At 43.3% G+C, this 20,857-nt stretch overlaps 10 protein-coding genes across 10 annotated transcripts; 5 read left to right on the forward strand and 5 right to left on the reverse strand.

The window, feature by feature from the left end:
- Positions 1-133: 133 nt before the first annotated feature.
- IL334_000097 (uncharacterized protein) lies at positions 134-2,090 on the reverse strand (the record flags this gene model as incomplete). Its single annotated transcript, XM_062931883.1, has 8 exons — positions 134-425; positions 489-595; positions 657-735; positions 799-845; positions 920-1,396; positions 1,457-1,705; positions 1,760-1,846; positions 1,914-2,090. 8 exons carry the CDS (start codon positions 2,088-2,090, stop codon positions 134-136), a joined length of 1,515 nt encoding a protein of 504 aa, XP_062787934.1.
- Positions 2,091-3,003: 913 nt separating this feature from the next.
- IL334_000098 (uncharacterized protein) lies at positions 3,004-4,375 on the forward strand (the record flags this gene model as incomplete). The annotated part of the gene is made up of 5 exons (XM_062931884.1): positions 3,004-3,318; positions 3,373-3,639; positions 3,706-3,919; positions 3,979-4,039; positions 4,096-4,375. 5 exons carry the CDS (start codon positions 3,004-3,006, stop codon positions 4,373-4,375), a joined length of 1,137 nt encoding a protein of 378 aa, XP_062787935.1.
- A 274-nt stretch (positions 4,376-4,649) lies between these two features.
- Positions 4,650-6,932, forward strand: IL334_000099 (gamma-glutamyltransferase; the record flags this gene model as incomplete). Its single annotated transcript, XM_062931885.1, has 10 exons — positions 4,650-4,704; positions 4,774-4,898; positions 4,979-5,236; positions 5,306-5,552; positions 5,629-5,869; positions 5,923-6,013; positions 6,073-6,205; positions 6,265-6,414; positions 6,460-6,550; positions 6,614-6,932. 10 exons carry the CDS (start codon positions 4,650-4,652, stop codon positions 6,930-6,932), a joined length of 1,710 nt encoding a protein of 569 aa, XP_062787936.1.
- A 227-nt stretch (positions 6,933-7,159) lies between these two features.
- Positions 7,160-8,242, reverse strand: IL334_000100 (uncharacterized protein; the record flags this gene model as incomplete). The annotated part of the gene is made up of 4 exons (XM_062931886.1): positions 7,160-7,399; positions 7,471-7,515; positions 7,575-7,668; positions 7,746-8,242. 4 exons carry the CDS (start codon positions 8,240-8,242, stop codon positions 7,160-7,162), a joined length of 876 nt encoding a protein of 291 aa, XP_062787937.1.
- A 440-nt stretch (positions 8,243-8,682) lies between these two features.
- On the reverse strand, positions 8,683-10,883 carry IL334_000101 (uncharacterized protein; the record flags this gene model as incomplete). Its single annotated transcript, XM_062931887.1, has 8 exons — positions 8,683-9,089; positions 9,155-9,488; positions 9,553-9,783; positions 9,844-10,050; positions 10,113-10,210; positions 10,304-10,448; positions 10,516-10,661; positions 10,736-10,883. 8 exons carry the CDS (start codon positions 10,881-10,883, stop codon positions 8,683-8,685), a joined length of 1,716 nt encoding a protein of 571 aa, XP_062787938.1.
- An 860-nt stretch (positions 10,884-11,743) lies between these two features.
- Positions 11,744-12,761, forward strand: IL334_000102 (uncharacterized protein; the record flags this gene model as incomplete). The annotated part of the gene is made up of 4 exons (XM_062931888.1): positions 11,744-11,834; positions 11,892-12,018; positions 12,085-12,503; positions 12,568-12,761. The coding sequence occupies 4 exons, from the start codon at positions 11,744-11,746 to the stop codon at positions 12,759-12,761; spliced, it is 831 nt and encodes a 276-aa protein (XP_062787939.1).
- Positions 12,762-13,272: 511 nt separating this feature from the next.
- On the forward strand, positions 13,273-14,690 carry IL334_000103 (uncharacterized protein; the record flags this gene model as incomplete). Its single annotated transcript, XM_062931889.1, has 5 exons — positions 13,273-13,457; positions 13,527-13,923; positions 13,976-14,053; positions 14,110-14,322; positions 14,388-14,690. The coding sequence occupies 5 exons, from the start codon at positions 13,273-13,275 to the stop codon at positions 14,688-14,690; spliced, it is 1,176 nt and encodes a 391-aa protein (XP_062787940.1).
- A 221-nt stretch (positions 14,691-14,911) lies between these two features.
- IL334_000104 (uncharacterized protein) lies at positions 14,912-16,077 on the reverse strand (the record flags this gene model as incomplete). Its single annotated transcript, XM_062931890.1, has 6 exons — positions 14,912-15,011; positions 15,082-15,208; positions 15,283-15,464; positions 15,561-15,733; positions 15,811-15,917; positions 16,020-16,077. The coding sequence occupies 6 exons, from the start codon at positions 16,075-16,077 to the stop codon at positions 14,912-14,914; spliced, it is 747 nt and encodes a 248-aa protein (XP_062787941.1).
- A 645-nt stretch (positions 16,078-16,722) lies between these two features.
- IL334_000105 (uncharacterized protein) lies at positions 16,723-18,720 on the reverse strand (the record flags this gene model as incomplete). Its single annotated transcript, XM_062931891.1, has 9 exons — positions 16,723-17,064; positions 17,139-17,283; positions 17,365-17,644; positions 17,710-17,802; positions 17,889-18,000; positions 18,088-18,189; positions 18,295-18,366; positions 18,460-18,551; positions 18,630-18,720. The coding sequence occupies 9 exons, from the start codon at positions 18,718-18,720 to the stop codon at positions 16,723-16,725; spliced, it is 1,329 nt and encodes a 442-aa protein (XP_062787942.1).
- Positions 18,721-19,042: 322 nt separating this feature from the next.
- On the forward strand, positions 19,043-20,806 carry IL334_000106 (uncharacterized protein; the record flags this gene model as incomplete). The annotated part of the gene is made up of 5 exons (XM_062931892.1): positions 19,043-19,260; positions 19,325-19,389; positions 19,500-20,500; positions 20,594-20,670; positions 20,743-20,806. 5 exons carry the CDS (start codon positions 19,043-19,045, stop codon positions 20,804-20,806), a joined length of 1,425 nt encoding a protein of 474 aa, XP_062787943.1.
- Between the last annotated feature and the right edge of the window lie 51 nt (positions 20,807-20,857).

Here is a 20,857-nt window from a genome sequence, read left to right on the forward strand (position 1 = left end):
CATTGGTCATGTACGATGAATCGGGCGGATTCATATACTATGCATATTTCCATGTAATATTACTATTCCGCAAAAAAATTGATCGAAGTAGAATACCCATAATGAAATTAACATAATTAGTCAAAAAACGCATCTAAAGAGTATACCTAAATTCCAACCTTTCTTTATCAGTCTTATCTTCATACCTCGCCGCATTCTCGATGATAGGAACGTCAGTATGACCTTCTCCTGCCAATTTCTCAGCTGATTCAGCTTGATAAGGTTTAGCTTCTTGGTGATTTGCAGCGAGTCCGTCTCGTCTTTTGTTCTCGGCGATGTAGAGGTATCGGAGTAGTATCGAAGCGGCAGAAGCGAAAATCATGCAGACAATAACGGCGATCCAAGTTGATCGGTATTTTATTTTCTTCTCTTGAGCGAATACAAGACTATATATGGTGATTGTCAGTCATGCCGGACGGCTCTGTGATATGCGAGGACTTGATACTTACTATGACGCAACGATATTACCAATATTGTAACCGACGAAGATGAAGCCTGATGTTACACCTTTCTTGGTTGCTCCGGCGGTATTTGCAGAAGCCAATGAGAGCAGAAGCTAGACTTCAAGTCAACAATGATCGAGAGCTAAGGACAAGCACGTAATAGACTTCACTTACTACGTAAGGTGCACCGAAACTTGCAACTAAGTAGTACCCTATTAATGGTCCCACTGTAGGATGCCAAGGGGCGAGCCAGCTAAGGCGTTACATTGATAGGTCAGCTGGATGGAATAACCAAAGTTTGAAAGGCGAAACTCACACGACAAGTGCTCCGACGATGACAGGTATGGTACTGATAGGCAGCAACTGAAATGTCAATGGGACGAATTAGTGCTAGAATCGACTATAACACATCGTATTATCAGTTCGGCCTCACTCACCAAAGTTCTGATATTCTTATACTTATCAGCAAGATAAGAGAAGAAGGCTATAGTGATAACGGTGACGAAACCACCTGGAACCAACAAAGCAGTACTTTGCAAACTTGTGTAACCGAAACTAGCGATGATTCTTGCACCAAAAGCAGTTACGGAACCATTACAGATATAAATTGCTGCACCCATCAAAAGGTAAATCCAAGTCTTGATGTCAGAAACAGCTTCTAAAACATGTTTTGGTTTGATAGATTGTTGAGAACTCCCCCAAGGGTTTTCTTCGTATCTTCTAAGCAAGATTTGCCTTTCTTCTTCATTGAAGAATCGACCTGGCTTTAAAGGACTATCGGGCATGAAAAAGTATATTACGAAACCCCAAGCGATCGTTAGAGAACCACAAAAGTAGTACATCGATTTCCATGGATGGGTTCCACCTGTTTTGCCTAATCCAATATTGATGAGTGCTGAAAACATACTGAAAACCTGTTTTATTGAAATTTAGTGAATTGGTTTTGTATTTGAGATGGATTTCGCCGCACTCACTCCCGTCGCAGAGTAGAAAACCCCGATTCTCTTTGCTTGTTCTTGAGGTTTCCACCAAAGAGCACAGACAGCTACGAAAGCGGGTGACACTGCCGATTCAACAAAGCCAAGAATCACACGTTGGGCGACAAACCCATGATAGTTGTGACAAACAACTGTAAGAATGCAGACCAGTCCCCAGATCACGACGCAAAATGAAGCTGTTTTGGCCAACGGTACTCGAGCGAATAATAGACCCATAGGCAGGACCTGTTCATGTTCTTAATCAGCAAGGATTACTGAAATGGAGTATCGATAACTTACAGCCACGATATAGCCGTAGTAAAAAGCAGCTGTAGCTGTACTGTATCGGGTAGTATAGGTGACGCCGTTGATTGTTCGGGACAGATCCTATGTGATGCAAGGCATATCAGCACTGGCTAGTGGGATAAAATCAGTTGCGTAGGAGAAGACAAACAAGGTCTTTGATGATGCCATAAACTGCTGCAGTACCGAGAACCGATTTGTCGTAGTACTGAAGACCATATGTAACCAGCATGATTGGCAAGAGTAATCGATCGATCTTTCGCACCACTCTCTTCTCTGCTTCTCGCAATCGAGCCAGCTCTTGTTCAGTCGAATCGGCGGAGCTCATTTTGATTGATGTTTGACCAGGTATTTACCGAAGGTATTTGCAAGCGCTGAGCGGTGTGTGAAAACCCGTGGTTAATCGAGCGTCGGATAATCGTTCTACGATTCGGTATGGGTCTTCTTTTCTTGATCGTCGTCGTAGAGACTAGCTCCTTATATGCCACAATTCAATAGGGGTCTCTGGTCCACTAGCGTTGATCTATAAAATGATTGATACATATATAGATTAGCGGATATTGCGCTATTCCGATCGTGCGGATCTGAACACGGAGCTGAGTTGAAGAAATACGGAGCTGAGTTGTCACTTCCGTTGCCTTGGGGGAGTGGAGGTTTATCGATTACGTTAAAATGCTATGTTTCCTCCAATTATGGTTGGTTTTATGTTTAATTGTCTATTTAGCGATGCGTTCCCCATTGGACCGTCATTGGACTCACATCTCATCAAGACCTCTTTGGGGAATGGGTACCAGACGACAGCCGATCGTGAACTCAGGGACGATCGGCAGAACCGAAAATTGGACGCCCGCTCGTATTGAAATCTTCGGTTCTCGGAGCAACGACTAAACTTCATCTTTCGTCGCAATCCTATGATCTGTCACCTCCGAGAAAACAACAAATGGCGAAATCCGTGATGCACATGAGTCTCGGAGCTGTCTGAAGCATATTCGACAGACCGAAATATACAAGGAAGACGACGAACATGGCGTGCTGTTGTCGCAGTCCGGATGCAATGACACCCAAAGCTGTCGGAACATGTTGGACAGTTTTCTTCAGTGTGCTTGGATTGAGGCAAGATTTCGGCATGATGAAAATGACTTGAATGTATAAATTATCGTTCATTTTCTGGAGCTAAAGATTCATCAAGATCTATCGGTTCTCTCACAGAATCCTCACCTGTAGACAATAAACTTTTGACAATGGCTATCGCATACCCAATTCCAAAGTGGGACCGACCCGCACCCACGACTCATGAGCTTAACTGGGCTGAACTCACAGAACTTCCCCTTGATCTATTCAACACACCAGAAGGCAAAGTTGAATTAGTCAGAAGGGTTAAGCATGCGCTAGAAGTAGAAGACATGGGTTTCTGGTCGGTTACGAATACTGGTTTCTCGGAAGAAGAAATCGAACATCAATTTGCTTTGGGACAAGCATTTTACAACTTGCCTTTGGAAGAAAGAAAGTCAAATAGTATTGACGCAAAGAATGGTGGTTATCTAGGTTATCGTGCAGTGAGTCTGGGATCCTGGAATATAAAAGGTTTGAGGCTGACCAGGTTCGCCTAGGCATACGAGAGGACCATTAACGGCACTGATGTATTGGATAATATGGAACTTCTCAACATACCTAAATATACAAAAGATTTCGCCAACACCTCTCGACACGAGATTATCAAAGCGCACGAGGCTGAAATATCGGATTTCCACCGACGATGCTGGTATGATGTTGCCAGGAAATTATTCGTCCTTTTCGCTCTCGCATTGGAACTACCTGAAAGCTACTTTGTTGATAGACACAAATATGAGGAAACAAGTCAAGATCATCTTCGTTATGTGAGTACATTTACATGCTCATACACATATATCGCACGGAAGCAGGACTGATAGGTTACACATTAGATGATGTACCATCCTCGATCAGAAGAAGAAGATGCAAAGTGTAACAATCTCTGGTCATGGGCTCATACAGATTATGGATCTTTAACCCTCTTGTTTTCCCAAACTGTGTCGGGCTTACAGGTCAAGTTTGCCGACGGTACATACAGAGATATCAAGCCAAAGAAGGGTTCGATAGTTGTGAATGTTGCCGATACATTGAGCTTTATGACGAAAGGCGAGTCTCGTTTCGTTTAGTAGTATACGATCTAAACTGACATAGCTCGTTGGTATTAGGTTACTTGAGGAGTACCATTCATCGTGTGACTAGACCGCCTGCTGATCAAGCACATATCCAGTAAGTACACCTTGTTAGCCTTTACTTACTAGGGCCAAAAGCTGAATTCAGTTTAGCCGAATCGGTGTACTATACGGATGTCGACCTAACGACGATGTCCCGGTGGTTGTAGCACCCTCTCCTCTTCTTGAGAGACTTGGCCACCTGACGGCGGAAGACAAAGCAATGGATGAGAAGACAGCTGTAACAGCCGGCGAATACGTTGCTGCTCGAGTCAAAGCAGTTCATGGAGCTGCTACTTATGGTAACGCTCCTGGAACAAAGTTCAAGCATGGAAATCTCGAAGTATTAGAGAATTTTGGCGATGTCAAGGCCAATGAGGCTACATCCATTTGAGCTGCCGTAGTATGCACTGTTAGGAATCTGTAATCAAATTAGATATCCGACATTACATGTATAATAATATATTCTCTTTCCTTCAGCGGCAAATTGTTATCCGGTCCGACGTGTTCGTTAATTTCGGTCTGTCCGTTTTCGAAAGTTGTTTTAACTCGAAATGAAATGATGTTTAGACGATGTGAAAATCTCTTTAAGAACGACAAAATAGTACAGCAGTATCTCGCGTCTTCCTCCCTGTACGAGAAAGGACGGCTTCCATGTATCAGATAGAATGCCCTCTCCTGCTTATGAGTATGAGACGATAGGCCGTCGTTCGACGGTTTTCAGTGAGTTTTCCCAATCGACCTTGGTACGTCACAAAGGCTACATCGTAACGACTTGTTTCTATCCCATAGGCACCAAAGGAGTGGTATGTTCTTCACAAGCGCTAGCATCCGAAGCAGGATTGAGGATACTGAGAGCAGGGGGAAATGCTGCGGATGCCGCTGTCGCAATGGCTGCCGCTTTAAATGTAGTAGAGGTGAGTGAGCAGCCCATAATGCCCTCACAAGTCTTTCCCCCGAAGTATGGAGATTACAACTCACTCTGCCTCTTTGCTAGCCTTGTAACACAGGTATTGGAGGTGACGTCTTTGCATTGTTCTATTCAGCATCCACACGTTCAGTACATGCCATCAACGGATCTGGCCGTTCTCCCTCGGCTTTGACCTTATCCAAAGCTCGAGAATTAGGAGTGAAGGGCAAACATTTCGAAGCAGATAGTATACATGGAGCTACTGTACCCGGGGCATGTGCAGCTTGGTGTGATATCTTCGATAAGTGGGGAAGTGGGAAAGTCAATTTGGAAGCAATCTTTGAAGTCAGTCAATACCATTCCTTCAAGCGTATCAAAAATTCACAAAAACATACTGATTTGACAGTGTCTTAGCCTGCTATTACTCTCGCTGAAGATGGGTTTGTTGTGCACCCACAAGCTGCGTATGAATGGGAAACATACACTTCTTTCCTTAGAAGACAAGCATCTGGCACAGATTATCCCTTTTTGGTAGATGGTGAAACACCGAAAGCAGGCGAATATTTCAGTAACCCTGCGCTTGGGAAGACATTCAGAACCGTAGTGGAAGAGGGAAAAGACGGTTTCTACAAAGGACCTGTCGCTCAAGCTATCATAAATGGTACGTCTCCATCAGCACTCGACATGTGCGTATATTTCCCCCGTTGTAGCTAAAATTGATGAGCTGGACTATCTAGAATTACAGAAAAGAGGAAGTTTCATGACATTGGAAGACCTTATATCCCATACTTCAGATTTTGTCCAACCCATTTCGTACACTTATGGACCTGACAAACTGACTGTACACGAATGTCCGCCAAATGGTCAAGGACTTGCAGCTTTGATCGCGATTGGTATAATAGATGTTTTGAGTGAAGATGGTGTAATAGATTTAGACAAGTACGAAGAAGGAGGTGCAGAATGGCTGCATGCACTCATGTGAGTTTTGATCCGATCTTCGTTTCCTTGATACTGATTTTCATTCCAAACAGAGAAGCCATGCGACTAGCATTCGCAGATGCCCATGCCTTTATAGCTGATCCTAAATTCTCAAATGTACCCATTGATATACTCTCATCGAAAGTACGCGAATTTGATTGAATGGAAAATTTAGCAGACAGAGCTGATTTGCTTGTACTCAGGACTATCTTCGGGAACGAGCCAAGCTGTTTGACCCTAAGAAAGCGGTCGCCCAGTTTCATCAAGGCCGACCAATCCCTTCAAGTGATACGGTGTACTTCACTGCAGCTGATTCAGAAGGAAATGCAATCTCTAGTAAGTGAATAGGTTCCGTTCAATTGCAGGAAACTCGTCAATTGACAATGATTTGACAGTGATTAACAGCAATTACTTGGGATTCGGTACCGGCATCGTCCCGGAAGGATGTGGATTCAGTATACAGAATCGAGGTATGGGATTCAGCCTTGAAGAAGGATCTCCAAATGTATTAGAAGGTGGAAAGAGACCTTTCCATACAATCATACGTGAGTATCAATGATTGGAACACGGAAACTGATTTGTTCGGAAAGCGGCAATGGTAACGCAAGGTGACGAGCTATTCATGTCCTTCGGTGTCATGGGAGGAGCTATGCAACCCCAAGGACACTTACAAACTTTCCTGTGAGTGGACTCATTGGCGATGGTCACTTGTCACTTGTCTCTGACCTGCCTTTGGAACTCTAGCAATATCGTCCACCGATCACATCATGCTCAAGGTGCATTGGATGCCAAGCGTTTTTGCCTCGGTGGACTTGCTTGGTCCGTACCCGGCGATGTCCCGTTTTACAACGATCACGTTGCTATAGAATATGGTATCTCTCCAGAGACGATCGACCAATTGAAAGAAATGGGACATAACGTCAAAGTAATCAAAGGATCGGAACAGGTCGTTTTCGGAAAGGGGCAGATCATCTTGCGTACAATAGACAAAAGAAGTGGGAAACGAGTTTGGGCAGCCGGAAGCGATCCAAGAGGCGACGGGTGTGCTTTACCTCAGATTTGAGCGATCAGTATAATGCAATCAGTCATAGTGTGGTGCATCAAATGAATGAAGATTAGAAGAAATCATATTATTAAACCTTATAGAACTTAGTATGAGCAAGCCCTATATCCCATCTATTCCGCTATATTATTGCTAAAACGCATGTAATGCGCTTAGACTGTTTGTTGAGGGTAACTGAGGTGCCGTTTGTACCCCGGAGTTTCGTAGTAATGACGTCTTGGCGCTCCCTATATTTTGCCTGGCCCAGTGGTGGGTGCAGGCTTATCTGGAATGAAGTACCACCAAACTGCTTGCACTATTCTGAATCCAGCCAACGCTCCTAATGCCGCCGCTTGACCACCTGCATCTACGATAGCTCGAGAGACGAAAGCTCCAAAGAATACGGCGAATCCACCTGCTATTCTGATATCACGAGAAGGGGTATATCGAAAGGCGAAAAGTAGGGGATCGTTGAAAATTTCTACCCACTAAAGCGGACGTGAGCGGATATCGCACGAAACCCCAAACTACGGCAAAGAAGGAGGAAGAAATAACCTACAGTTGTTGTTAACACGACAGTAGTGTTCATGGGACTTCCAATACGCTGGCGAATTATCGAGTCAGATGGGAATCCTTTACGTGGCGAATGTAAGAGGCACTCACTTTACCAACGATACCCTGTATACCCATGGTAGCGGAAATGAAAGCCAGGGCAGCCATGCCTGATGCGTTTGTCCATGAAGGTTGGCCCCGGGAACTGTAGATAAGAATTAACATGATCTTCATCGCGTCGAGTGGCGCTGCATGATCACAGATCGTTGTATGAGCACTTACTTGGCAATGCCTGACTGTCCACAATAGTTGGCTGCTAGTGCAGCTGCCATGGCCAATAGCGCCTGAATGAAAGTAGCCAACACCAACCAGGTTCTTCTTCTAGCACCTATCTTATCGCCCAATCGACCCAAACTTGTTCCTAGCCAGAAACTCAATAAACTAGTCAAAGCTTGTTGATCAGGCTTTTGGAATCCATACGTTCTTTCTCCGATAGGTGCAAAAGTTCTCGCTATTGCTAAACCCAATTGAGCTACATTTCCAGTTTGAAATCCACACCAAATGTAACATGCTGTGAACGATGGAGACGATGTCAGACCGGTCAAGAAACATGCATATATTGAGATCAAATCGGTGGATCCTGGAGCATTGATGATGGCTTGAAAACGCGAAGTGATATGTTGCGGGAATGGCAGGCGACTGCTAGACGATGGAGAGAGGGTAGAAGAGGGAGAATCCTTTCGTGGAGCGGCTGTGGTAGGAAGAGGTGTTTCCGACATGGCGATGGAGGGGCTTTTCGGCTATACACGATAATAAATCTATCTGAATGCTAATGGTGGTATAAGAGTAATGAAGCTACGACGTTCGATACAAATGCCTTTGCCAAGAGGATTATAATAGGTCGAGGAAAAGCGAGAAGATGAAAAGATAACGAATCTGTTGGTAAATATCAAGCCCCAAGATTTGTTTGTGTCAAAAGTAAATCAGAAAATTATAATGACGATTACAATATGTTTGTAATGGCTTCAAATCAACCATTACGAAATATCATTAGTAAACCTCAAAGTGACGCTCGGGGAAATCGGTAAAAGATTTCCGACTCCAGCCTGACGTGCTCTGACGATTTTACAGATTATCTGGAATTACGCTCGTGAATTATGATATCTCTATGCATGTATTGAATTTTTTGTTGGGGTTTACGGCAGATGCAATGTATCGTCTATTCCAAAGTCGGTATTCCTTGAGATAAAGGAGGACGGGTTATTGGTCGATCTTCACTATCCTCACTATCTAGAACGTCTACGATAGGATGTGTTTTAACCGCACCTATTCCAAGTAGCAGTGAGAGCAAACCTATCCCTGCTACAACGGTTAAGGTGGTAAATGCAGCTCTACTAGCTACTACATAAGCGTGGATCGCGGCGTGCTGATGATCTGGATCTAGTTGAAGGATATAAGAAAGTGATTCTCGTATGGATCGGATAAGTCGTTTCGAATGTGGTCCAGTGATGTTGATGGTAAGCTGACGAAGCAATACGTGTTGGAAAACAGCTTGAGATCCAGCGATGCCTATAACTCCACCTAGAGAACGAATCAAGAATACCATTGAGCTCGCAGAGGCATGTTCTGGAATTATCTTGCACCGTTAGCGAGATACCCAGGGTATAGTTAAATAGGTGAGGTATACTCACCCGATCCAGCCATATCTAGAATATTCATCAAACTCGAAATGAATCCAATACCCATACCAAGGTGTATCCAGATTAGGTGTATACCAAAGTGAAACTCTCCTTTTCTGCTATTATCCTGAAAGCTCAGCGCAAGAAGTGCTAGAGTACCACTAAACAAGATGAAAGCTCCTAGCCTCTGGGTTATGTACGCCTTATCTCGATTTCGATGTAGGAAGATGCCAGTCAATACGGACCCAATTGGAGCTGACAGGGTAGGATATAATAATCGACGAGAAGCGACTGAAGCACTGGTAAGAAGAGTAGATTGGAAGAAGAGCGGGATGAGATAGAGCGACTGTAGAACCAAGTTAACAATCAGTGTTTACGTGCGTTTAGGTGATGAGTATGGTAATACGCACGGCAAAGATAGCCATGGACGCGAAGAAGTTGAATAGCACCAGACTAGCCATATGTCTATCCGCCAACAGCTTCAATGGTAATACTGGTAAAGGAGCGGTCTTCTCATGTCTAAAGAACCAGAGTGTACTGAGAATGACTCCTATCAGAAAGATCGGTATCAATGGACTTCTCCAGGGTATCTCGTGACCGCCGAGGTTTACGACGACGAGGAGGAGTGTGATGCCAGCCATCTACAAATCGAACAGTTCAGCACAATGACCTGGATGGTGACTGATTTTGTGCGCACTTACAAGCAGAGCACTTCCGAGATAATCAATATCTCCCGCTTGTATCTTTGTTTTCTCTCCGGCTTTGAGTTGCTGCAATTTTGGACGAACTTTTGCTAGAAAGATCGTTATAGCAAATAGACCAAGAGGGACCGGTATGAAATATGCTGCTCTCCAGCCTACGGAGTCGGCCAAGAACCCTCCCAGACTTGCCCCTAGTGCACCTCCCAGCTGAGATCACAGTAGCTGACATTAGTTTTTCAGACTCAGCGAAGACGAGTTCGAAAACGTACTCCGAAGATGGTATTATTGAAGGCCTGGTACAAAGGTCTATACCGATATGGTAGTATATCCCATGTGACAGCTTGGGCACCGGTGATCAATCCGGCTCCTATCCATTCAACACATCCTTGCTTAGTTATGCTCTTTCTTGTTCAATCGCTTTTTCTGGCCTGGGTATGTGTACGAAGTAAGGGAGACTCACCACCGATACCACAAATTACTCGTGCAGCTATCATCTGGCCTAACGATTTACTTAGACCACATGTCAGACAACCAATAGTGAAAACGGCTACAGCGAACAGGTAAACCCGAGTTCTTCCAAAAAGATCCGATGCTCTACCATACAGCTATAGTAAAGACGCAGATGAGCAGATGAACAAAAACAGGATTCCAACGTCCCGCTCGGAGACTTACCGGCGACAAAGCAGTCGACACGATCAGATATGAGGTCGCTACCCAAGCGATATTATCACTTGCGTGAAACTCAGCTCCAATGGATGATTGTGTAGAGGCCGCTATAGTACTTTCAAATGCAGCCAGCAATGTATTTGACAGTAGAGCTATTTCAACCAAGGAGAAGAAGGGTTTTGGTCAGTTTATTCGGGATTATTATTGAGAGGATGCTGTTACTCACCAGGCATTACCAGCAGGTAATCCACTCTTGTCATGAATCCAGGCTCCTCCCTCCTATTCTTTGCTTTCCCGAGCAATGCGGTTCTTTCAGACATGAAGGAAGCAGCCATTGATGGCGGAGGTTCAGATTCGTGTTGATTTATCGCCATAGTGACTGAGTGTGAGTTTAAGCAAAAGACTGAAGCGATGTAATGATATGTACTCGTAAGAAGTGTGAGAACGATTTGTCTCGACTATGTGATAGCAGACTTTTTTGTTGTGGAGGAGAAGATTGATCTAGCAACATTAAAGATGAAGGATCGATATTAAAAAGAATGTCGAAAATGATGTGATAAATATGATCAAATACATTGAAGTATCCATAAAGCACGTAAGATGGGAAGATCAAAGACTCTGAAGTAGCTCTGATGGTACCTGTTCTAATCTAAATGATACCCTGGATTCTATGAATATCTGCTAAGAAGGCATGTTATGTGTAATATTACTGCTTGATCAGACTTATATGCTCGAGGACGAGCAGGATCGCTGGTTCGGTCTCAGCAGGGCAGGGTCGCTCAGAGAAGTTTCCTTCTGCGTATAGCACTCAGCGGCTTGCTCACGACCGCTCCACATACGTTCATGACGCTTATTCTTTGACATCTCTCGTTATTTCCTCTGTCGACCTGACGAAGCATGTTCAAACGAATCCCAAGCAATTTCAAGCGAAAACCAAAAAAAGAATTCATCCTCTTGCTACAGATCACGACATCGAAATTGACAATCGGTTACAATCCGGACTTGGGCTTGAGACTTGATTTTCAGGGAAATGATAAGATCTCAAATTAATGCGACTGAAAGCAAAAGAGACCACGTTTTAGCTTCCGATTGATTGATTTTGATTGCTGTCATCCCGAAACGACCTCTGGAAGCAAATGTGGAGGGAAGCAATCGCTTTGGTCATTATCTGAAGATGTACATCAAATCCTTTGAACTAGCAAGTTATCACATATCCAGGCCTCGAATCGTGACCATGACGGACCAAACGAAAGATTTCTCTCTCACTGGACTGTTCGGCGTGAAAGACTTGGATGTGGTCATAACAGGAGCAGGAACAGGAATAGGTGCGCAGAGGTATTTTGATTGGGATTTCACGCTTTAATACACCCTTGCTTTGCCAGGTTTCTACATGGCCAAAGGCTTTGCCGTGAACGGAGCGGTCACCCATATAGTGGGACGAAGGAAGGAGAAACTTGAAGAAGCCAAAGCGGCTATTCTCGAGCTCCACCAGGATGCGCGTGTTCAGATGTGAGAGCTTACTCAAGTCCACAAGTAGGAATATAAAGGATTAGCCAGCTGATCGACATGTCACAGTCATGCCGCGGATATATCATCACGTTCCGAGGTAAACGCTCTAGCTTCATCGCTATCGAAAGTGGACGTATTGATCAACTGTGCAGGGATCGTCTTACCTGATGACCCATGTACGCACCTTTCAGCTCTGCCTGAACTTCAAAAAGCACTCCTGTCCTCTCCTCCTGAAACTTGGTCAAACACATTCTCGGTCAACGTAGAAAGTGTTTTTTACCTTTCAGCCTCGCTCTTACATCTTCTTGCTGCTGCTCCTAATGGAGGGAGAATCATAAACGTTTCTTCGATCGGATCCATCATGTCAGATCCTAATACACATCAACCCGCTTATCAAGCGTCGAAAGCTGCTGTCAATCATCTGACTCGACTTCTGGCTAGTAAATTCAGAAACTGTGGTATCACAGTTAATGCTATTTCTCCTGGTAAGTGTCATTGCCATATATGTATTGTAGGAAAAGATGCACTGGCTGATGAGCAGTCTCGTAGGTTACTTCCCTTCACAAATGCAGAATCCCGATAATCCGAAAAGCATGTTAGCAAGAGCTAAAGATCTAGTACCTCTAAAAAGAGGAGGAGAGGAGGAAGACGCAGCTGGAACAGCTATTTGGTTGGCTAGTAGAGCTGGAAGTTATGTGGACGGTCAAATAATCTCCTTATCTGGGGGAAGAGAGTGGGCTTAGTCACCAGTGCATGCATATAATTTCACTTTCGGGAGACTGTTCTTGCTAAGTACCGTGTGCAACTGCTTTGCGTTTTCGGGACACAATATCGGACCAATATCGGACCCGTAATTCGAATTTTGATGCCAAAGCACCTCTTCACGAGTTTCGGATTTCGTGCTTACACAGAATTTCGGATACGAAGTCCCAGTCCATTATTCAGCACATCCGAGTGCTTTGGAAGCGTCATGCTCATGATCAAGGAGCACGCAATGTTGGGTGCTCGGTCGAACTCCGAAATTGTCGTTGACGGGAAAGTGCGTCACTGCCGATCAGGTCCGGTTCCGAATGTTGCAATGTTCACCTCCGAGAAGGAAGATTCGGACGTCAGCACCGAGTGATATGACGCGACCGTCTATCACTTACAACCTTTTCTGGATGAGGCTGAATCATTCATGACCTGCTCGGCTTGATCAACTCGTCGACATGTGTTTACGATCAATGCATTGGACTGTCACTGCAGAATCGAATCATGTGGACCATCAAAATCCCTGCTTTACTAGGTCTGGTTTCGATTGCGTTCGCCGTGCCTTTGCAGACAACCTTCAACGGAATTGAAATTGTGCATAGGCAAACAGCTAGAGAGATCGATACATGGGCACTCAATCCCGCGGGCGAGGCTGCTGTCATCAAAGTCAAGAAGTATACCAACGAACGGTAAGTTGTTTACCAAGATGCCCCTTCTGCTCCGTAGTTAAGAGGAAAGCTAACTCAAGTACCTCATAGCCCTGAATATGAACTTCACCTTCTAGCTATCAACGCACAGTACACAGTGCCATCGGTCCTGTATGGTCAAGCTGTTGGCGAATCACTGTATACGTTTTTGGATGATAAGACATTTCTGACCCTAATTGAGAGTCGTCATAAAGGGATATGGAAATTAAGCTCCCAAACTCTCAATTGTACCACCATTCCCCCCGCCTTTCCCCCTTCCGCCTCGCCGGCTCAGATGGTCACCAAGCTAGCAGTGTCATCGAATGTGGAACAGCTCATCTTCTCGTCAGGGGCAAGAATCTTGAGTCTGATTTTGAAGTCAGGGGAAGTAATTTTGCTCGATTTGGCGGAAGAGAAAGGGAACTGGAAAATCAAGGGGAAACCAAGAACACCATCATTTGATAATCTGGTCGGTTAATAATTTTCATTCAGCGGTAGGCATTTACTTATACTCCTCGCAGGTCATAAATGATGCTACCAGTAATGCAACTCATCTAGCTCTTACCGCCCGCTCAGCATCTTCGAAGCTGCCGTCCGCTGTATGTCTCTCATACATTCGATCAGAATTGGCACCACTGATGAACCAATTCTTCAGCTATATAGCCTCAGCCTTCTCGATCCCGATGCCACTCCCCAACGATTGACGACATCCTCGCGGAACGTCTTGAGCTCGCCAACATTTGGAGCGGATAACCATCTCGCCTGGTTGTCACAAGTAAAAGACGAAAAACGAGAACTCTGGTTATGGAATGGACAAGACAAGTGGAAGGTAGATCTTTCGTTCGAGCACTCTCCCAAAACAGTATTAGTGAGTTGAGCTTCATAGACAGAATGTTATGAGGTATTTCATCTATACTGAGTGCCTCTCTCTAGTTTTCCAAGGATGGAAAAGCGATTTATCTCCTTGCTGAACATGAAACCCAACAATCGCTGTTCCACTTGTGGACACCTAATCAATATGCACACGACGCGATCAAGCCTGTTAGGATACCTTCAAATGGTACTATATATTCAGCAATCCATGTTGGAATCACTCCACTTGATCATGCACACCTAATTGGGCTGAAGAGTGACCATGACAAGAATGAAGGTAAAGAACTCTGGGTGATCAGTCATTCACCTCATCAAGATCCAACCTACAACTATGAGAATATAAGATTAACATATTTCACTTGATGGAGCAAGGCATAAGAACTGAGGTAACTATGCCAACATGCATTTCTATGGACTCTTCCGACTCTTCAGAGAGTCCCGATAATGGGGCGCATGGAGGATGCTCATTTTGGCTGCGCAAATGGGTATCGAGCAGCAGAAACCCAGGTATACTAGTGTCGTCAGAAAGAAATCAATTCATACCATCAGTACATTCATTGGGTTTTAACAATCCGACCAGGTTCTCAGAGAAGATAGCCAACTTCAGCAACATCGCTCTGAAACCATTGAAGGTCGTATGTCAGGGTGTGTCCTTTTCCTCCTTTTGGGTCGAAGAGTGTCACTCTATTAAGCAATTTAGCATCAGTCATTGAAGACGAAATACTGAATAAACATCAAACGAGGAACGACTTACTCGCAATAAATATCGTTTTGCACCATCTTCTTTATACCATAGAATCGACTTTTTGATAATTTTTTCAAACCGTCCTTCTTCGATTTGATTACCATAGGGGTGTTCTCTGCCTTTAAGAAGAGGTCCCCTGGAAATACCAAATAAATATCAGTCATATGAGCTGGACCTTAGAGCGATCATGAGAAGTTCAATCTGACTGACTCAGTGTATCAAATCCTAGATTTTCAGTCTCTAATTTACTTTCTCTCCCAGTAATTTTCCATAGACCGGTATCGGCCTTGGCATGGGTTTCTGAATCGATGAGCAAGAAATTCTCGGTCGCCCAGCCACCAGGGACGGCATCACTTTGTTTCCAAATAGCATTTCTGACGGTATGCACCCACCTATAGGGAATACACGGAAGGGATGAACACACACAGTGTCAACTTTTAATCCAGTAGAAATTAAGATAAGAACTCCCAAAAATGCAAGAAACATACCAGTTGGATTTTAAATCCTCTGTCCACCCAGTGGTGTATGTGAATACGTTGTGTTGATCAAGCTCAAAGACTGTGCAGCTTGCTTCACGAATAGCTCGCCAATCGCCATCAAATTTGATATGCCCTTCGATTTCGGCTCTGTTCCTTTCGAGTATTGAACATATAGATGCTTCCTAGATTTGATAACAAAGTGGAGATTGGCTTGCTGCATACAGTACTCGGTTTGCCGAGGCAAGAATTCGACACTTACTATCCATGATGAATCCCCAGATTTAACGTCTTCGGTGCTTGGATGTTCTTCCCAAAATTGGTCTGCCAGAGGTCCTCCAAATCGTTTCTGCGGTGCACCCATGGCGACTGATAATATGGAAATTAGCAACCGACATTATGTGCTGGAAATCTAGTGCTGGGTTCAATGTGCAGGTTTGACTTCGGATTTGAGGCTTGGCCTGGACTCACCGATAGTAGTGGAAGCAATGACCAGCAAAGCTTTGATGATCGTCATAGAAGCGAACATGTTGGAGAGCTCCAAAGATTGTTATTGATAGATTATTAAAAGGTATGCAAATGGTGGGGAAAATAATGAAAAGTGTAGGAATCGTAATCCGTAAACGCGAAAAGACGAGTGTCTTATACCTATCAGATACAAAGTAGTCAACGATTCTGTCAATCGGATGAATCAATTAAGGGGAGATTAATACCAAACAGGCAGATCAGATCGCTAAGGAGTGTTTTCTCAAAAGAGTATTGTTCTTTCTTTGATGTCAGATTGAGTACACCCCTTTGTGGAGCATAAAAGGATACCATCAAGAGTGAGGTGTGATTCATCAGAAATGTCATCACAAAGGGCCCGGAAGTGTGCCAGGTTGTTCAGTCCATTATCATACTGTACGAGTGACTTCCCTCAGGCATTAAGTTGTACAGTACATGACCAGTTGCAGCGATACATAACTCTCTTCTTGCCATCCCTTTATTGCCCTAATAGACTTGTCATGCTCGTTCTTATATCATGCTATACCACGTTTTATCACAAATCCTGCGTGCAGTATCAGCAAGGGAACTCCCGCGAAAGTCAGTCAGAATGGGATGAGTGTATGATGAAAGGGTTGACCATTATGATAAATCATGCAATGCATATATATCTTCTACGCTCTCCAAACGCTTAAGCAGTTAAAGCACCTCTAACTCTACCTAGAGCCCTTTTGAGTTGTTCAGGATTTCCATTTGAAGAACTGAAACTTTCCAAAAACAATTCATCCGATCTTGAAGGAGCGAAACCTTTTCTAGCATATAGTTCGAACATGCCCGAAGCTTCTTTAGTTATCATACCGAACGGAACGTCGATTTTTTGTAGACCCGCAGCATGAGAAAGATGGTATGGATCGAGAGGTGTATAAGGTGTAATTGGTGTAGTGGAAGGCAATGATAATGCTGATATCAATGACGGGGAAGGTAAATTTGTAGGATCAGATAACGATAATGATGTCAATATAACACCTTTGCTCTGTGTATGTACAAAGGAGATCAATCAGTACAAATCATGCTCAAGCAGTCATCAGGGTGAATTGATAAACTTACAAAAGACCTTCTGCCTGAGATGAAATCTAAGGCTAGTCTAGGTGAGGAAAGATGATATGGTTCAATAGGTGTATATTCTGGTGTTCGATATTGTGATGTCTTGAATAATGTTTGAGCTTCATCGATTGCCCAGACTACTGGAAATCTACAGCACAAAATCTAAATTCAGCGTGTAGACTCAAACTTCTGCATCTGCAATGAAACGGGGAAGTGGAAATAGACTTACTGAGTTTGTTGTTCCAAAACACCCATAACTGCATCCAGGACTTTGACAGCGACTCGATCATCTTTCGTACCCAGCTGAACTAATTCGCTCAGACTTGATCCTTGATTCACTTGTCTACCTTGAGCCAAATCGATATCAGAATTAAGTTTGATTGAATCTAATTTCTTTTGGTTATTTGCTAAGAGAGTTGAAAGTTGTTGTTGAGCAGCTTGCCATTGATTGAATATCTTAGTAGATGGATCATATATATAGTGAGAAGAGGAATTCGTCCATTCAGATGCTAAAAAAGCAGAGTTGAACATGAGCTAAAAAGTCGTTGCATTGGAGATGCGTTGATTAGCTCACCTTTGGGATTGAATATGACTATCCAACCACTTTCTAAAGCGTAATTTACTGATTGCAGTAGTAACATGGTTTTACCACTACCTCTTTCTCCAGCTATAAAGATCAGTTTTCACACATGAATTAGCTTCATACTTTTCAAACATCCCATTAAAATGAGACATAGCTGAAAGGTTACTCACCCAATACATATCTGGCATCTTTACTTGATTTATTCTTATCGCTATCCAGCTTCTTTGCCAAGTCCACAGTAGCCTGACGAACTATACTGGCTGGTCCACCATTCGCAGATAGCTGCACAATCACCGTTAGCTATTGCTTATTCGAATATTCAACCGTTTGAAGGGCAGACCGAAATACGACATCGAAGCAAAAACCTACCTCTTTGTCCATTTTCTTCGATAGACCGAAAGATTTCAATTTTTCATATGTTGATTTAGGAAACGTAGTTGCTTTTCCTACGTTCTCGACTCGATAGTTGCCCTATATCGTTTGATGTAAAAATCAGCTCAGATGTTGCTTTGGCCATATCTCAGAGTAAACGATTAGATCCCTATTGGAAAGGAAGTAGTATTTTTAATTACTTACAGGTTGCAATCTTGGGAAATCAGATAAGTCAGGTGGTTGTCCAGCCATTGAGAACTTCAAGGAGATTGTTGCCTATCATAATTAGGATAAATAGCAAGTCAGCAACAAAACGTAATTCTTCTTTTTCACGAATACAGGACGTCTGATGACAATAGGATAGCTTACCTGACCACCACCACTACTCGAGCTACCTCCAGTCGTGGCATCCTTTTTCTTTTGATTGAATCCCTGTTTACCACCTTTTGCCCCAGCAGCAGCTATGCCGGAACCATCAAATCAGTACATGACTTGTCGGGTCCAGAGCAGAGCCTTGAACAGCGAATGACCACACATACCTTTCTTTGGTTTTGCGACTGCTAAAACAGGTGCAGAGGTTGAAATCCCTCTTGAAAGTGGCGTCGATGAGAATCGTATGATTGGTCGCATGTTGCTGATTGACCCACCTTGATCTTTTGAATAGACGATAGCGATGCAGAGTGATGGGTAGAATGACTGTATGTTGTATGTATACTTTTGACTTTCTCCGTATGAAATCTCATCGTTCACGACATGAAACTGAATCCTCGGAAACATGGGTTGAGATGGGATAAATTCAAATAAAATAATCATGAAAATAATCAAAAAAGTTGGAAAGATTGCAGGTCCACTTTGATAAATATATATGATTTTGAACTTTTTGAGCCTGTTCATATCTACATGTGTATGCTTTCTTGAACGTATCAGCAACGGATAGGAGAGAATAATCATCATGGCACCCACCAAATCAGTGAGATCAAGTACGAAACCATACGAAAGACCTTCTACTTCTAGCAAGGCGAAGGGGAAAGGGAAAGCTGTAGATTTAGGTGCACCTTCAACTACGAGTCAATCTTCAAGAAAGGGAAAGAAAGCATGGAGGAAGAATATCGATATTACCAATGAAGAAGAAGCTTTAGAGAAGGGCAGAGAGGAAGAGAGGGTCACTGGGTGAGCTAAATCAGTCACTAATGCTCAGAAAGGAATGTTCAGCTGATATAAAGGTGATCTATAGTGGTACTGTCGCATCAAAGTCGAACAACGAGCTGTTCACTGTCGATGTGGTTGGTGATGTTGAAGGTGAGTGTCGTTCTCTTTCGATATCACATAACAGCAGGACAATCAGTCAGCTGTCCGGAATATGAAGGAGTCCTGAGACCAAGCTGATTTGCATGTTGTCTTTGTCTCAGTCGGCAAAAAAGCTAGACGTGCTCATAAACCATTACGATCTCTTGCTGTTCTAGCTGAACGATCAGCTGTACCTTCATTAACATCCAAAACCTCCTCGTCATCTTCTTCATCAACTAAGAAACCTAAATCAGTTGTATCTTCAGCCGAGAAAGAAAGGTTGAGGAGGATAGCACGTAAAACAACATTAAACCCTGATGAGCTAAATTCTTCAGCGGACATAAGAAAACTAGATCCTACTTCTACTACTCGTGACGTTTGGGAAGAATCAGTCAAACAAGAAGAGGAAGAAAGGCTCAAGAAGACTGTATTGGGTGGATTTGGGGAAGAGACTATATTAACTAAAAAAGTTAAAGTTCCATCAACGTTGAAGAAACAAAGGGATATTTACTTGAATGAACATGTTACGAATGGGATACATTCAGATATACCAACAGGTGGAATATCGTATAACCCTTCATTGGAATCACATCAAGAATTGATGAATAAAGCCGTCGAAGAAGAATTACAGGTTTTGAGAAAAGAAGCTCAAGTAGATAAAAAAGTAGAAGAATTAGGTGGCGTCGTTGAAAATAGAAAACTTAATTGGAAACCATCCGAGTTCGCAGAAGGCATGTCTGTCGGTCCAGGTGAACACAACCTTTCGGATAACGAGAACGAAGACGAAGAAGTAATACTTAAAAAACAGAGCAAGAGGAAAACAACAGCACAAAGAAATAAAGCATTAAGGAATAAAATCGCACAACAGAATATAAAAGCCGAAATTGAAAAACGCAAATTACTCAATTCAGTCTCATCAGTGACTTCGAATTCATTCAGAAAAGAAGTGGAAAGAAAAGCGAGAGAACAATACGAGAAAGAATCGCAAGCTAAACTGGCTAAAGAACGAAAAGAAAAATTAGGTTTAAAAGGTGGTGAAAAAGTTGGAAAATACAGAGTCGGTAAAAAAAGAGTGGAAGTTCAGTTAGGTGAGGATTTAGCTGAAAGCTTAAGACAAGTCAAAGTGAGTTCTGAATACCCAACCCCCCTTGACTGGTCATTGATTCATGTATCACGTTATGAAATCCCTTTACTAAAAAATTTCCCCAATTTATAGCCCGAAGGAAACTTGTTCAAAGATAGATTCATGGCTTTGCAAAAGAGAGCATTGATCGAACCCAGACAACCTGTCTTGTAAGTTTCTTCCGTCAATCTCGACTCGAATTCAGTTCGCTCAGCTGACTCGTTGCGATTTCTGATCAACAGACCCAAGAGACGAACCAAGAAGATCATCGAATATGAGAAACATGCTTACAAGCGATTTGAGTGAAGTCGCTGATGGACTTACTTTGGAAGATCACTCAGTCCATAAGAGATCTTG

This window comes from Kwoniella shivajii, chromosome 1 (assembly GCF_035658355.1).
Source record: "Kwoniella shivajii chromosome 1, complete sequence".
Lineage (NCBI taxonomy): Eukaryota > Fungi > Basidiomycota > Tremellomycetes > Tremellales > Cryptococcaceae > Kwoniella > Kwoniella shivajii.